Here is a 16,120-nt window from a genome sequence, read left to right on the forward strand (position 1 = left end):
GTTGTTAACTAACAAATTGCCCCCCCCCCGTTTAGGACCACTGTATCCACCCTTGATTAAGATTTAACCTGTACAATTACTATTTATGATTATAGTTTACAGTAATCTTTAGTAGATTAATTCTAATATTTTTTAAATATTAACTCTTTTGTAAATATAAAAACAAGAGGTCATGATACATCATTTCATCTAATATTATATATTCAACAATAGTTAACAAATGTTATTTATTATTAATTTAAATTTAATCTTTTTGAACAATATATATGTATGTTTAACTAAAATTTAAAAACAAATAGTATATTATATTATAATTTTCAATTGTATTTAGTATTATTTATATTGATAATGATAGATAAATAAATATTACATTTTTATTTGGGACATATAGTCTCTATTTATTAAGTAGAATATAATATTAAAACACATTGGTACCTTGATCAATTGGCTATTATGTATTTTATTGGTGTAACATTAATTTTCACATAATATATTATTGTTTAGAGATAATTGTTTTATATTTCCCAAATCACACTACCTATGTTTTGTCAATACCAAGTTTAAAGCTTTAAAATGCTGGTTTTAATTATGCATTATCTTTGTTACTAATTATTACATATTATGTATTTATTATATTATTCAAATAATAACTTGTTATTATTTGTTTTGACTAGGGAGAATCTCCAGAACGTGATATTTATCGCGATCCAAATGTGGTCCGCAGTGAAGACCCAATTGATGAGACAGCGGAACTAGTCAAAAGTAATACGACCGCTAAGATGTTGTCCTTGTTTAGACAAATGGAAGTTGCCAGACCAGCTGTACCTGAAGGTCTCAAACCACTTAAACGCTTTACTCCTCCACCACCAGACCTTAAAGAATCGGAAACAGAATCAGAGTCTGATGACGATGTGAGTGGTGAAGATGACAGTGATGAAGAAGAGTCTTCAAGTAGTGAAACCAATGGTGATGTTGTAAAATCATCTCTAAAAGTGGAAGATGAATTTTTGAAAAATGTAAGATTATAATACATTTTAAAATTTTTTTATTTATTTAACTAATGGTTTTTAAATTAACTAAAAATGCAGTATCACCTACATTTTTTTCTATTGATTTAGATAATTTGAACAGGTTAATAAAATTTTTGACTACCATACAGCTGCGGGCTACCGTAAATTCTATACATTTTGAAATCATAAGAAATATATTAGCCCTGTAGTTATATACTTTAAATTAATACTGTGATATAAAATTGGTATACTGTGTACAATTGTATGATGTTTTTAAATCATAATTTTTATTACTCCAATAAAATATGAAATTAAACAATACAATTTATTTTGAAAATATATTTTCTTTTCTAATAAAACAAAATGCAGGAGTTTTTAATGTGAAACTCATATTCATTGTCTTTTTTTTTGTTGTATCATTATATTCATTCTTCACATTTACTTATTGTACCATTTATTGTATACATTTATACATTTTCATAAAAAAAAAAAAAAAAAAAAAAAAAAAAAAAAAAAAAAAAAAAAAAAACAACTTAATAATTATAATATAAGATCTTTAAAAATCGTATTTTATAAAATTAAAAACAAATAATAATTATAATTCGAAACAATTTTGTTAAAATAAATTTCTAATATTTTTTAAATAATAAAAATATTTAAATCATCATCTACAATCATCTAAAGGTTCCCGTACAACAATTTCGTTACAGCCTTAAAACCGTTGTGGTCGAGAACTCATTTTTATAATGCAAAAAACATAATAATAAAAAAATGTTATATTAGTACGTCGGTGGCAGTATAGCGTCTGATAATGTTACGTATTATGTTTTGCCATAAGACCGCCGGCGGCCATACTATTATTATTGTTTATTAATTATCTCTAAATAAAAATAAACATATTGATATCGGATTCTTATTTTTAAGAGTTGTTACTTGTTTTTATTACTCTGTACATTTTACAAATGTTGCCCAAAATATATTTAAGTTATAGTAGTTGTACACAAAATCGTTATACGGTATAACATGATATAAAATTAAAATCATCCAATTTCAGTCTCAAAGCGCAGTAATGGCCAAGTCATTGAAAGATAAATTTGAACATTGGGAACCAGACAAGCATTCAATGAATAATGCTGTTACAATGCTTGATTCAGAACAAGAAAGCATTGAATCGACCAAATCCTTGCGTGCTCGTTTTGAATCTCTGAAAGGTGATCGTCCAGCTGATAAGCCCAAACCAAAAGTTAACAGATTCGTGGTAAATAATTCTGAAAGTATTAGTTACAGTATATACGCTTTTGATTAATCTCCTTCTTCCGTTTGGCCTGTCTGTTTTTTCTTCTTGTTTTTTTGTTTTTGTAGGCCAATGCTAATATGTCGACAGTCGGACGAAAAAAAGACATTTATTGGGACTTTTTTTACTAACGTCTGACATGGTGACATAGACACAAAAATTATTATTCTTAATCGATTATTATTAGGTAAATGACATGAAAATTTCTGGATTATTGGAAGTCCAGTTTATGTGGTAAACGTTAGTTCAATTTATATGTAATTCATTAACCTAAGCAAAGAGGAAAAGATATTTGTACTTAACTCTTTAAAAAAAAATATTTGTTGACATTTACCAGTTTGATTATCCTTAATACTATGTATACAATATACATGTTTGTTATTTCGAAAAATTTACGTTGTATGTATGTTTGTCAATTTTATGTGTTTGTTGAGGAATCATTTTGACGGCTAATAAGTTATCGGAACTTCTATACTTTGCGTTGATGAAAGTCTTATAATTCTTTCAAATGCAATTAAATTATTTTAAAGCATTTTTTGTAAAATACATAAAATATAACTATTTACTATTAAGAGGACGATACACCCTCATGTGCTGTCTCCGACTTACAAATGTAAAACACTGTTAACGTAAAAACTGTTAAGCGTGGGAAAGAACCAAGAAGGCTACAGTCATAACGAAGAAACGAAATTTTCACCACACAAAAAAGAGATATTTGGCTGTAAAATATCGTTTTTATTTTTTCGATATCAGACCTACAAAAAAAGTTATTCAAGTTAAAAATAATTGATTTTAATTTTAAAACAACAAGAACTTTTTTAGTATACGTGATATCAAACAAATTAAAACGATATTTCACAGATAATATTTTCCGTTTTATGCGGTAAAGATTTGGTTTCTTAGTAAAGAAGTTTATGACTGTATAGTCTTCTTTTCGCTATGTTTTACATTTCTAAAACGAAGACAACACTTGCGGGTGTAGCGTCCTCTTAAGTTCCTTGAATTGAATACAAATACAAGTTAATTAAAATGTTATCATTTACATTTAGGTACATAATTATTGTATTTATATAAATTACTTTCTTTGTATGTTAAATTATAATTATTATTTGAATGAGTATATCTACCGTGACACTATTGAGTTATTAGTATTTTGTAATACTTTATTTTTATCAATTTTTTCACAGTAATATTCACAAAATGAGGATACTTACCTATTAAATCAATTATAGACTTTGGGAATTAAAATTTGTATAGTTTGTATTTTTATTTTCAATCAAGGAATTTATTTATATTCTAAGTTTATATTAATACAGTATTATAAAAATGCTTATGGTAATTATTAAATAACAATAATTCTTGTTTCTGAGAAGACGTTTTCTGTGATAATAAACTTGCCAATATCTATCAGAAAAACTAATTTTATTTTGTTTTTGCGTTTTGCCAAAGGAAAATAATTCGAGTGTATCTAAAATGTATTGATAGATATGAATTTATAAATTATATTATACTTATACAATTAATATAAATACATTTTTAATAAATAATTTAATTATTAATTTATTAAGTGTATAATGCCATAAATAGTGTATGTGTAACAAGTTAGAATTTAACAGTGTATATATTATTTAGTTACTAAAATTAATTACTTATTTGACAATTTAGTTCAGTGGTTATCACAGAAAGCGAAATATAACGTTTTTTTTTTAACTAATTATTATTTGACATATGTTTGTTGTGTTTATTTAAAATCAAATAAATTAAGTCTATAAAGAAAATATATTAACTTAATCGATTGTCGTCGTGCGCCTGTTGTGAAAAATCGCGTTTGACATCATAGTAATTTTTAATTTGAAACATATTTACCTACCGTTTGTTGTGATCAGAACATTAATAATAATAATGCAATGCTTATAATACGTTTATATAATGATTGTACTATAATTTAATATCCATTAACAACGAGTTCATAAAACGTGTTCGAATTTATTAGTAAATTCGTATAATAATAAGGTGAGTTTGTTTAACAATTTTTTTTATTTAATATTATTATTATTTTTTTTTTAAATAATCAAATCTAATTTTCAGCTTAATAACAACGTGTAACGGAGTCGCGGTGAAACATTTTTTTTTTTTTTTGTTACTGTTATTATACATATGATGGTGGTGGGTGAACCGGACGTTCAAAGTACGCAGCTATTCGACATTATATATACTATATAATAGATGAATTAACGATTTGTCGTTTTTTAATGGATTATCAATTCGGATGCGTAGGCGTAAAAGATAATTTTTTGCCGCTATCCTGAACACCACTGTACTAAATATATTATATTTGTTTTCGTTTTCGTAAAAAACATAACAAAATCATATTACGCCATCGATTATACATTTTCTATCCTAACAATATAAATACGTTATTTAAAACTTAATATTTGTCTTCCTACAAACCGTATACCTATCGGTCGTTGTGATATTTTAAATACCTAATCGAGTATATTATTACACGTTTGACGAAAACAAAATCCATACAGTATTACTACGTCATTAATAATATAAATTTAATAAATAATGCCTTCAATTATTATTTATTTATTTTGTTCTGTTTTTTTTTTTTTTGTTACAGTAATAACTGAAGCTCTGTACACCCCATGGACTTCGTTAGTGTACATACAAATATAAATTAAAAAAATTACTTGAAACTACATATACGTATATTATCTAACATAAATATTATTTGTTTGGATTTAATTTTATACTCTTCTAAAAACAATAATAATATAGGCACATAATCAAAAATATTGTATAATTTATTTGAAAATAAAAGTTACTTAGTAAGTAAAAAAAAAAATTAACGCAATATTCTTGTTCAATTTTATATTTAATTTTTCTGTTTTGAAGTGATATTCGAATACACTTTTAAATTCATTTCGGTATCACATTTTTGTTATGTTTACAATTATAAGTTTATCCTATCGCTGGATTTTGAATGTTTTTTTTTTTTTTGTATAAATCTTTATCTTCAATTGTCGTTTTAGTTTTGTGTAAATTACATTCTCTCTTGGCCCTTGCCAACATTTTACAGATAAGTGGAACATAAATAGTAACGATTTTTCCCGTTTTAAGTTTTAAAACAAATGAAAAAAATAGTGATACATCGCTAATATTGTTGCGAAGTGATTGAATTTTAAATTTTAGAAGGAGAACATAACTTATTATTATCGTTATATACTTGTGAATTTTTTTTAGTTTTAAATCCATACATGAATATATGAACATAATTATTATTTTTAAATGTAATATTTATTATATAATAATATAATATAAATTATGATTGTCATTTGAATTATACACCTATTAATAAACATTTTATCAATATACTTTGTCATCGTGTAGTTGTTTACAATATATTACAGTATTTTCTTTTTCTTTTTCGTCGTCGTGGATGATTTGGCGGTGGCAACGTCAGTGGAAGACGATACGAGTTTTTCCGGACTGACTACCCGGTGAAAACCTGAACTTACCTCGTGTGCAATTCATCTTTAGAAACATTTAGATATTGCCTAAGTAATCTGAGTATTTACCACACATACACTTACACGCGTGTACATATCTATATGCCGTCGCGTATTAATATAATATTATTATTATTATGTGATAACTTATTGGCCATTCCTCTTATCGTATTTTTTCTTTCTTCATATTTATATAATGACATACTTACTGATGTTTATTGCTATACTTTATATTACAATATTTATATCATGATGTCGATATTGTTGTTATAAACTTGTTGTTCGTTGTATATCGTGTTTATACCATTTATGGCCTTCGTTGTGCATGATTAAAATCAGTTTTATTATGTTTTCCATTTTAGCAAGATCCAGATAGCCACGCAACCACGCTGTGTGAATCATGCGAGAAGAAAGTCTATCCCCTGGAAAAGGTCGAGATCGAAGGCAGACCGTTTCACCGGTCATGTTTCAGGTGCACGCAATGTCAGTGCGTCTTGAGGTGGGTGAAATGTTTTTCTTGTCAATCCGATCATTAATTATAAACTGTGACACATTACACATATTATGATTTTTATTTTTCCATCTACCTAAACAGATTATATAAATATACCTTAAAACCAAAAACTCTCTTATTTTGACGTAACAGCTGTAGATTAAAAGCAGAAGTTTAGACTATGGTATGGTAGTTATGTCTATTTAGACATTCATGACTGGGGAGGCAGAAAATAGTTGTATACAAATTATAAATCTTTACATATTCTACTTCACTGCAGTGCTGCTGTAGGTTGATTAGCCTAATTGGAAAACTATAGAATATTCTAGATAGGCCAGATAGGGTGTATTAGTTATTAGTACTTAGTAGGTAACCATTAGTGAGTACTATACCTCATTTGTAAAGAGACGTCTATGATCTATATGTATATCATATTGGCTGCACAAAAAGTTATGTCGTTTTACTAGGATTGACTTTAAATTTTAAATCATTCATTTAATTATTTCATTTTTTTGCGTTACAAGTACATGTATATATTCAGTTCTATTTCTATAGCGTCTCAACCAAAAGTATCGATTATTTTTTTTTGAAAAATGGCCAATTGTATTAATTACTTTATTTATTTATTTATTTATTTTGCTTCAATGGTATTGTTACCAAATAATGAATGTAATGTAGGAAAAATCTAAGTTAAGTTGTAACTTAATTTACATCTAAAAAATATATTAATAGTGTGCATACAATATAGGGTAAAACAAAAATAATTGCATACATAAATATATTTTTATAAGGGTATTTAAATGATAGCACTAAATCAAAATATTCGAATAACAGTTTTTTTTTTATTGCTTTATTTATGTTGACTGTACGATTATAAAAGAGTATAAAATGCTGAAATACAAATCATTATATTTACAAATCATTGTGGTTTTTATTTTTATTTTTCATCTTTAAACATTGATGTATTTATAGAATGGACACATTTACATGGAATAAAAACCGTTTGTATTGCTTGCCACATTTCAAGCGGCTGTTCATATCTAAAGGGAATTACGACGAGGGATTCGGCGATGATCAGCACAAAAAGAAATGGGAAAACGGTCATATGCAACAAGGCCTCCAAGTCGCCGCAATCACTGCCGACACGTCAACTGATTGAATGTATTATTATAACAGACAAAAAGGGAAAATTGAATTATATTATAATTAAAAAAAAGTTAATAATTTAATACCAATGAAAAAAAATGTGATCTTAAAAAATATTTTAATTTATATTTCTATATTTGTATGAAAAAATTAAATTTTAATTATTTTTACAATATTTATGTACTTAATGCCAGAATCTATTTATTTTATTTATATTGGTAAATATTACCGAAGTAATTATTTTTATTTATTATATTAATATTTTTTTATTTGTATAAGCATTGTGAATGACATAATAAATTAAAATATTAATAAAAAAAAATAATCATTCATTTGTAAGTACTTAATATTTTTGAATAGGTAATTCATAAATATTATGTTATTTTTTAGTTTATTAGATGATTTTTTTTTTTTTTTTTTGATAACCTTATACTTGATTTTTATAGATGTTGCATTACTTATACATAATAAATAATTCCTCGATTTTTATGTAGGTGTATATTCTACTACACTTAAGAATAATTCTGACTAAGTGACTAAGTATATGTTTCTACTTTCTAATGCATATAGATTCTAGAAGTTACATTATACGTCTTCGTCTGATGACCACTGTCAACTTACACAAGTCAATAAATAGTAAATACTTCGATAAGCGATGTTTTGACCCTATTGCAGTATATGATTTTTACATAGATAATATTTTCTTAGGTATCATATTGATATTGGTAAAAATAGGTCATTTTAGGTTCTAATCAGACTGCGATGAATAATATATTAAATTTACAAAGTTGTTTTTGATCTGTGTCTAAAGATTATTTTATAGTAAAAAAAAATAGTAAAATTTTTAACTTCAGCTTCTTTTAAGATATAAAAGCAGGGAATAATCTAGTTTTTTTTTTGAGCGTGTCAAAAGTAAAACTTCTCTGTATATTTTTTAATTGCAAAAAAACAAAAAAATGAAAATTTTCACGCAAAATCAGTAAAAGGCCCATCATTAAAATCTATTTTCCTAAGTAGGTATAATGTATAAATATTTATAAAATTGTGAAAAATTATAAATTAAGAATTTGGACAAAAATATCAACTATTTAAACGAAGAATAAAGATTTTAATTATTTTGTTGTAATTCGAAAATATTTTTATAGGGATTTTAAATTTTTACGGAGGAATTTTTTATGTTTAAAAACATCAATTAGATTAATACTATGTTATTTCATGTTTATGCGATGAACTTTTTCATAATTACGTTCAGGCTTTCTACAGTAAGACAGTACAATATTGAATAAAGTATAAATATACTTAATGATGTTTGTTGATATAGACAGTTTTTGCTTAAAATCGTTTTACGTTTAAAATACATCATTGAATGCAAATTTGACACATCCATTATAGTAAACCATTCGATACCTATACAGCAAAACGGTACTCACTTGTCCACCTTTTTAAATATTATTCTGCATTCTACACAATTATTCACTCAAACGGCTTGAACTTAGGCATAAACAATTCTCGTGAAATAAAACAAATAAAAATGTTGTTCTGTTTGCTATTGATGAAAAACAATATTTTATGAAATAACCCACACCTATTGTTTAAGCTACTATAGATTCATCAGTTGTTATGTCCCTACTCAATTTATTAAAATAGCTAAATACATGAGTTCAAAGTACCTTAAGTAGGTTAAAATGTTTTATTTTTTAAATTCATGTTCATTTTTATTAAATACAAAAAAAAAATTAACTTATGCATCAATTGATTTATAAATAATGACTTATAAAATTAAGTTTTTAAATGGCTTTTAGTAATATTATAATAGTAATTGTACCCAGGACCCAGGTATTCCAAGATTCCGAAATTACTTATGACCTTATGCTTTAAAAATAAAAAAAATATACAATTTTATTCATATAAAATGAATGAATTATAATTTATAAATGAATGTTTATAGTTTAAATATAATTTGTAATACTCATTTGGGTGTATTTTTAGGCATTTTGTAATACCAGAAATACCTCATAAGAGATCAGTATGAACTTGAGCTTCTACTTTACTCAACTGTTTGGGTCTATTTAGATATAGATTATCTCTCTGCCTACTATATTACTTCTCAAACTTTTTTGTCATAAGGTCCACTAAATTTAATGTAAAACTATCAAGCAACTCCTTTTCTAAGATCTTGAATTATTTTTTTATTTAACTTTTAAAAAAAGTCTACAGGTCTACAGTCCAATAACAGATCCATTGAGAGCAGAGCCAATAATGTATTAATTGACAATACTCGTATACCTAATTCATATTATATGTAAAGTTTGATATCGTAAAAATATTTCTTTTTCATTTCGTAACAAGGTACCTATCTCATCTAAATGACGAGTACTTACCTACACTGTTTATCGGAATAGTTTCTGATCAATACTTAGTTATTATTATCAACTTGAAACTCAAGTAAAGTGCTGTGATGACGATTGAAAAATATACCTATAGATAAACATGTACCTAATTACCATGTAACTTACAGTTAATTGTTGAAACCTCGATGAATAATATTATTATTACCTGTTTTTTATTTATTATTATTTAACTGCCATTTTTAATTATCTACTTTCTCATTATATTGTTGGCATTGTTCGCAAAAATTAACTATACTTAACATTTAAATACATGAATGAATAATTAGTCATCTAAAAATAATGTAAATACTAACCTACACAAAGATACCTCTTACTTTTAATTTTTGTAACTAGTTAATTGCAATTCAAGTATTAAACATCATTGAATGGATATACATAACAGTTATAAACCTATAAATAAGTGCTAATATTATACCTACTTAGGTTTTCATGATGTGGACAAAGTTGTTAATGGAAAAATGATCGATTTAAAATTACTGATTATTGTGTCTAGTAATATTCTTATATAGTGGTAAAAATGTAAAACATAGTTATATACAATGTCGATATTGCATTATACGTTAACGTTATGTCTGCGAATTGAGAACTGAGAGTGCATTATATTAATTGTAAAATGTACTCAAATATTTTATAATCTATAAATTAAAATAATATTATAAATAAACGGTCATATGGTTATCATTTAAATACATACGCGTAAGACACTATTATAGTAGGGACTTCGGAACGTGTGTTTTATTTTTTAGATAACCACCGAATATTTACTCTATTAAAGACGTGCGGGTGTGTACAAAACGCGCGTTTTATCCTACTCGATAAAAATAATAATAATAAAAAAAAAATCCGATAACTCATAATTGCAATAACGACTCAGGTACCTGTAACGTTATTAGTATTATTATATTATTGTATTACATTGTACGAAGAGAATATTTCTTGCGGCCGTTCCAGTGCGAGTGCAGTTTGCAACCGCGCGCCGACATGATCGTTTTGGCGGTGATCGCTGCCGCCGCCTTTATGAACGGTAACCATTTTCCGAACGATAAATATATATATATATATATTATATAGGTATACGTAATATTATGACGTGACTATCGTTATAATTTTTTTTCTTCATGAAATCTATCGGACGCGCATTCGCGTTTATTTCCAAATCCCATCGTCCAAAATCTCAGGCGATTGGCTGACGGTGGTGGCGCACACGCAAAATTATCTCGACGGAGGACAGCATCAACTGTATTCACGACAACGACCGCAGCTGTCGTGCACGTCGTTTTTCGATGAATTCAAAGTGCAATTGTTCTGGGCCATGGTCGTCGGTTATGGTATATACTTTGGCTTTTGCGGATACTTAGAAGTGAGTGTTAATGCAGCCCGTGGTTGTTCGCCGCGCATGTAAGAGAGTACCTATATTATGCCTCCTAAATATGATTATGTTATTTCTGTTACTATTTCTGCGAACGCCCGACTTTCCGTTGCAGTGGAAATACTACGTGAAGGGACGCGGCAAGGAGGCCCAGTGGAAATGTCAACCGAATCGTCACTTGCCCAGACACCTGGTCTGGGATCAGATCAAATGGGGCTGTATAGGTCTGATGGTGACTAACGCGGTGTCCGCGGCGGTGGCTACGCACGTCACTTGCGGCGGTTACAGTAAGGTTTACATTGCGTTCTGCCAGTATCCGTGGTGGTGGTGGATACTCCAGTGGCCAGTGATATTCTTTCAGCAGGTCGGTCGCGTGTAGTTCTGAAATAATTATACACACAAGAGTCTGCGGACAAACAGACATTTTTATCTCGGACCTTTATATGAATTATAGTTAGGTATATATTTTCATTTTTAAGAGGACGCCATACCCGCACGTGTTGTCTGTCTTACAAATGCACATCATAACAAATTTGTGTTCAGTAGAATACATTTTGAGATGTTACCTTTAAAGCTTTAATATTAGAGTAAATTTACATACCTATTATTAAATTTAAAGGTAAGAATATAAGCTTTTATTGATATTATCGTTTTAAAGTGAGTTATAATAGCTATATGTACATTATTACAACTTTAAAATGTGTATAATTCATTTTAAAATGATAGGTAATATCAATAAAAACACATGTGATTTTCTAGATAATATTCCTACCTTCAAATTTGATAATAGATAAATTTACTCTTATATTAAATAAGCCAACATCACACAATATTATGTTCTGTGAATGCAAATTTGTTATGGTGTACGTTAGTAAGACAGAGACAACACATGCGGGTATGGCGTCCTCTTAATAAGCTATGTGCCTATATGTGTATATTTTTCTGCAGACTGTAGTCTATCGGAGAATAGGTACCTATTTACCTATTTTATGATGGCTATATATTATGTGTTTTAGGTATGCACACAGTGCAGGTGTTTTCTTCAAATGTTCTAGTGGACCGCAAAGTTGTGTTTGTTTTTGTATTACCATACTCGTTAAAATTTAATTTTTATTTTTACGTAGGCGGTACCAATGGTACCTGTACCTATTTAATTTTTATAAGCTCTTTACGCAATCGTGGGCTTATAATTATTGTATAAGTGTATAACAGCTACTTGAAGTCTTTATAAACAGATAAATTATTCTCGTTATTCGTATTTATACGTGAATTGTACAATACTCACATATTGTAATCATGGGATTCTCTACGATGTTAATGTAGTTTGTCCATTAAATTTAGTGTTGTGTGTGCTTACACGTGTCTAAAGAGCGTATTTTTCCGTGTAGGATTACGTGACTTATTGGATTCATCGGTCGTTTCATTCAAAGTTTTTGTTCAAACACTTTCACAGCATCCACCATAGATATTTTCAACCTACCCCGTGGTCGGTGACGGCCATACATCCGTTGGAATTGATTACCGTGCAACTAGCCATGGTCGCGCCAATATTTATTTATCCGTGCATTGGTGTGAGTACGCCTGTTGCACATACATTTTTTTTTATTATTGCCGTCGTACTTCACACATATTTTTTCTTGCCGACCGTGGTCTTATAAGACCACACGACCCTCTCGAATTAAATTAATTTCCATTTTTTTGCACAGTTCCGTTTTATGGATTGGCTCTTTACACGTACTATCACGGCATCGTACAACATTCGGGAATCACTTTCAAGGCGCAGTGGTGGCAGCCCTGGCAACCGGATTGCATGTTCCACGACAACCACCATCAGTACTGTCACGTCAACTATGGCTTTAATTGCGCTTTGTGGGATAAGGTGTGTGAATTCCTAAAATAAAAAATAATATATCATATATTATACGTTATATGAGAGACTATATTTGTAAGAACCCCACACTATGTTTTACTCGTTTTGGTTTGTTTTTTAGATTCACGGGTCCATGAGAAAGATCGATCGTTGTTATAGCGAACACACGGATAATTGGGGTTCCGGACGACCATTGGCGGACTTGTCGAGCAATGAACGGTACCAAGAAATCCAGGAGAGGACCGCTGAAAATCCAATTGCTTACCGTGAACAAATTAACCCATACTTGTTGTAATCCATCGATAGAGACATCCGATAATAATCAACAACTGTTTAAAGCTCTTGTGACTGTTGGGAATATGATTTGGGGTTGACCTCTCTTCTTTTTATGTATATATAAAATGTTATGAACATTGGTTACATGCAAACATGGTTATAAACCAGATTAATGTTTATTTTTCATATAGCTTGTGACTTACATTTAATAAACTTAGTGTCACTGACATATAATTAATAATAATAGAAATGTACGCAGTCGTGTTATGTTTTATTTTGCCAACTCTAAGTAATATTTAACATAATAATACGTGAATTTAAAAATTTAAAAATCACTAGAGCAGCATCTGTTGACTGTTAGTCTGAGTGCTGCACGTATTTAGGATTCTACTTTTATGTTTATATTACCTGTTTAAGGGGAATCGATCCCGGCTGTGTTACTACTAAATTATGTCTATTTATATTTTAAATTTTAATACACCAATTGTACTGGCAATTGTGTTCAATTGCTATGGTCAAATTAGTGTGAAACAACTAAAAATCAAAGGAATTTATTTTTTCTTTTAATATATTATTTTAATCTAACACAAGTTGGATAAGATCTTCACAGTTCATACAATTATACATACATATCATATTATATATGACTTGATTTTTTTGGCACTGGTTATTAGTTATAATTAAATGTTTCAATTTTTAACATTTTCCTAACATACCATAACCGTGCAAAATTATTTCAAATGAAAACTATATGATCTAAAATTTAAATCTACCATAAAAATTATCATATTTTTTTTAAAAATACAATATACAACATAATATATAAATATTAAATAATAATACTAAATATTTATTATACATAGTACATGCAGATACAAAATTGTCTACCAAAATATGAAATAAAAGTTTAAATTTTACCAAAGTAGATAGGTATGTAAATCGACTGAAAATGCGCATGCAATAGTGGAAATTGTCATTTTAAAATATGTCGGCGGAATTGGCGTTACATACTTACATAATATTATTCTGACAATTTTATTCTTAATATTCAATAGGTACTTCTGAAAACATATTGGAATTAAAAGTTAAGTCTATTAAAAAATAACTTTTCTCTTCTTTAGGATTGGGGGGCTCTTGAGCACTTTAAAATTAGATATTTTAGTTTTAAATAATTATAATTTTAAAAGTAAACAATGTTAAAGTAAAAACTGAATTGTAAAATGTAAAAAAGTCAATTTAAATTTTCTAGGTTAGGTTAGATTATTCACAACGAATTCAAATATTCATATTTTTTCAAAAATGGTTACGGACAATTAGGTTAGTTAATAGAATTGGAAAAATATTGATTCTGTTAGAAAAAAAACCAAATAATTACTATTTGTGTAGCGTGTTATTGACATGTGCGTGCACGTTGGGAGCGCCATTTTACACTTCAGTCATATGGACTAATGATCAATAACTACTAGACACATTTGCATGATATACACGCTCACGAGAAATTGCCTATATTGAATTCCATGAAAATGCTTATGATATTGAATCCTTTTATAGTATTAAACAAAAATTAACACGATTGTTAAAATATAAATATATTTATAATAGATATCTATAGATATCTTTCTTTTTTTATCTATAATCACGGAGTATGGAACTATGGTATACATAATTTTACTTAAGCTTAGTAATATGAATTTATTTATATGTATTTATATATATAAGAAAATCTACGATTATTATTTATTTCTGAGGCAACAATTTAAACATAAACATTTTTATGATACGTAAACGACTAAAGTCAGCTGATACCGAGACGTGGTTGGTTTCGTAATGCAGTTCGCTTGCATTACAATTTATTTGTGCTGATGTCCGGTTACTTACGCGTACTTACGGATACTACGGTTGAAAATTTCTCCAGCGAGATGGCCGATGCCAGTAATACAGATAAAATGGACTTGTCGAAAAATGGTGAAATATCAAGTAAATAATTTATATAAGAAGACACCACAATACCTGCATGTATTGTCTCCGACTCTCCATCTTACATAAGTACATAATATAGTATCAAATTTACGCACAGCAAATCACGTTTAGCTCCATTAATTTAAAAATAAAAGTAAATCGACCTATTATGAAATTTGATGGTAAGAATATTATCTGTGTTCGTATGACTATGGTTGTTTTACGATTATTCAGTTTTTAAGTGAGTTATGAACATTTTTAATTTACGTCTTAGTATATATACATAACTTGCTAAAAAAATTGAACAATTGTAAAAAGCCAACATGTACCCATACAAACACAGAAAATATTCTTACCATCAAGTTTCATAATAGGTCGATTCACTAATTTTTGAACTAACGGAGCTAAACGTGATCTGCCGAACGTAAATTTGGTGAATATTAACTATATTGGGATTTAATTTAAATATTTATAAAAAATGTAATGATTTATAAAAAAATGCAAAAATATTTTTAACTTCTGTAAGTTTCTACCCTTAACATAAAATTATTATTCATATTTTTTATTATTTAAAACATGAATAATTTACAGAAAAAATATATTTAATTATCTACGAAGAATGAATACTTGAGATATTGACATAGGCACAACATTTAATCGATTTTAATGGTAGTTAAATTGTATGTGCTTTTCTGATGTACATAGTTTATAATCATTTTCATACTATTCAAACATTGTTCCCTTTGAAATTGTATTACATTTTTTAAAGGGGAAAGA

General features: G+C 27.9%; 2 protein-coding genes across 13 annotated transcripts in view; both read left to right on the forward strand.

The window, feature by feature from the left end:
* The window catches only part of LOC113550677 (F-actin-monooxygenase MICAL3), a 34,424-nt gene extending 26,832 nt beyond the window's left edge, over nucleotides 1–7,592 (forward strand). For 8 of the 11 annotated variants that reach the window (XM_026952658.1, XM_026952665.1, XM_026952662.1 and 5 more), the window contains 4 exons: nucleotides 675–1,016; nucleotides 2,065–2,268; nucleotides 6,182–6,318; nucleotides 7,285–7,592. In XM_026952658.1, coding sequence (XP_026808459.1) covers nucleotides 675–1,016; nucleotides 2,065–2,268; nucleotides 6,182–6,318; nucleotides 7,285–7,471 — 870 coding nt within the window. In that variant the 3' untranslated portion in view covers nucleotides 7,472–7,592. Of the gene's footprint in view, nucleotides 1–674; nucleotides 1,017–2,064; nucleotides 2,269–2,372; nucleotides 2,545–4,930; nucleotides 5,592–6,181; nucleotides 6,319–7,284 lie in introns of those variants that run through there. The other 3 variants (XR_003405038.1, XM_026952668.1, XM_026952667.1) reach the window with 3 other exon arrangements.
* Nucleotides 7,593–10,652: 3,060 nt separating this feature from the next.
* LOC113548381 (methylsterol monooxygenase-like) lies at nucleotides 10,653–13,385 on the forward strand. 2 transcript variants are annotated; one of them, XM_026949237.1, is made up of 6 exons: nucleotides 10,662–10,893; nucleotides 11,048–11,229; nucleotides 11,354–11,602; nucleotides 12,627–12,809; nucleotides 12,945–13,117; nucleotides 13,230–13,385. In XM_026949237.1, the coding sequence occupies exons 1-6, from the start codon at nucleotides 10,851–10,853 to the stop codon at nucleotides 13,243–13,245; spliced, it is 846 nt and encodes a 281-aa protein (XP_026805038.1). In that variant the 5' UTR covers nucleotides 10,662–10,850; the 3' UTR covers nucleotides 13,246–13,385. The 2 variants fall into 2 exon arrangements, with proteins under 2 accessions (XP_026805039.1, XP_026805038.1); XM_026949238.1 differs by lacking the exon at nucleotides 12,627–12,809 and having other exon boundaries at nucleotides 10,653–10,893.
* Nucleotides 13,386–16,120: the final 2,735 nt, after the last annotated feature.

Source organism: Rhopalosiphum maidis, chromosome 1, assembly GCF_003676215.2.
Source record: "Rhopalosiphum maidis isolate BTI-1 chromosome 1, ASM367621v3, whole genome shotgun sequence".
Classification (NCBI taxonomy): domain Eukaryota; kingdom Metazoa; phylum Arthropoda; class Insecta; order Hemiptera; family Aphididae; genus Rhopalosiphum; species Rhopalosiphum maidis.

Coding starts and splice junctions, on each gene's coding strand:
- LOC113548381 (XM_026949237.1), top strand. CDS start 10,851: ATGATCGTTTTGGCGGTGATCGCTGCCGCCGCCTTTATGAACG. Junction 10,894..11,047: donor TGCCGCCGCCTTTATGAACG/GTAACCATTTTC, acceptor CCAAAATCTCAG/GCGATTGGCTGACGGTGGTG. Junction 12,810..12,944: donor TTATTTATCCGTGCATTGGT/GTGAGTACGCCT, acceptor TTTTTTGCACAG/TTCCGTTTTATGGATTGGCT.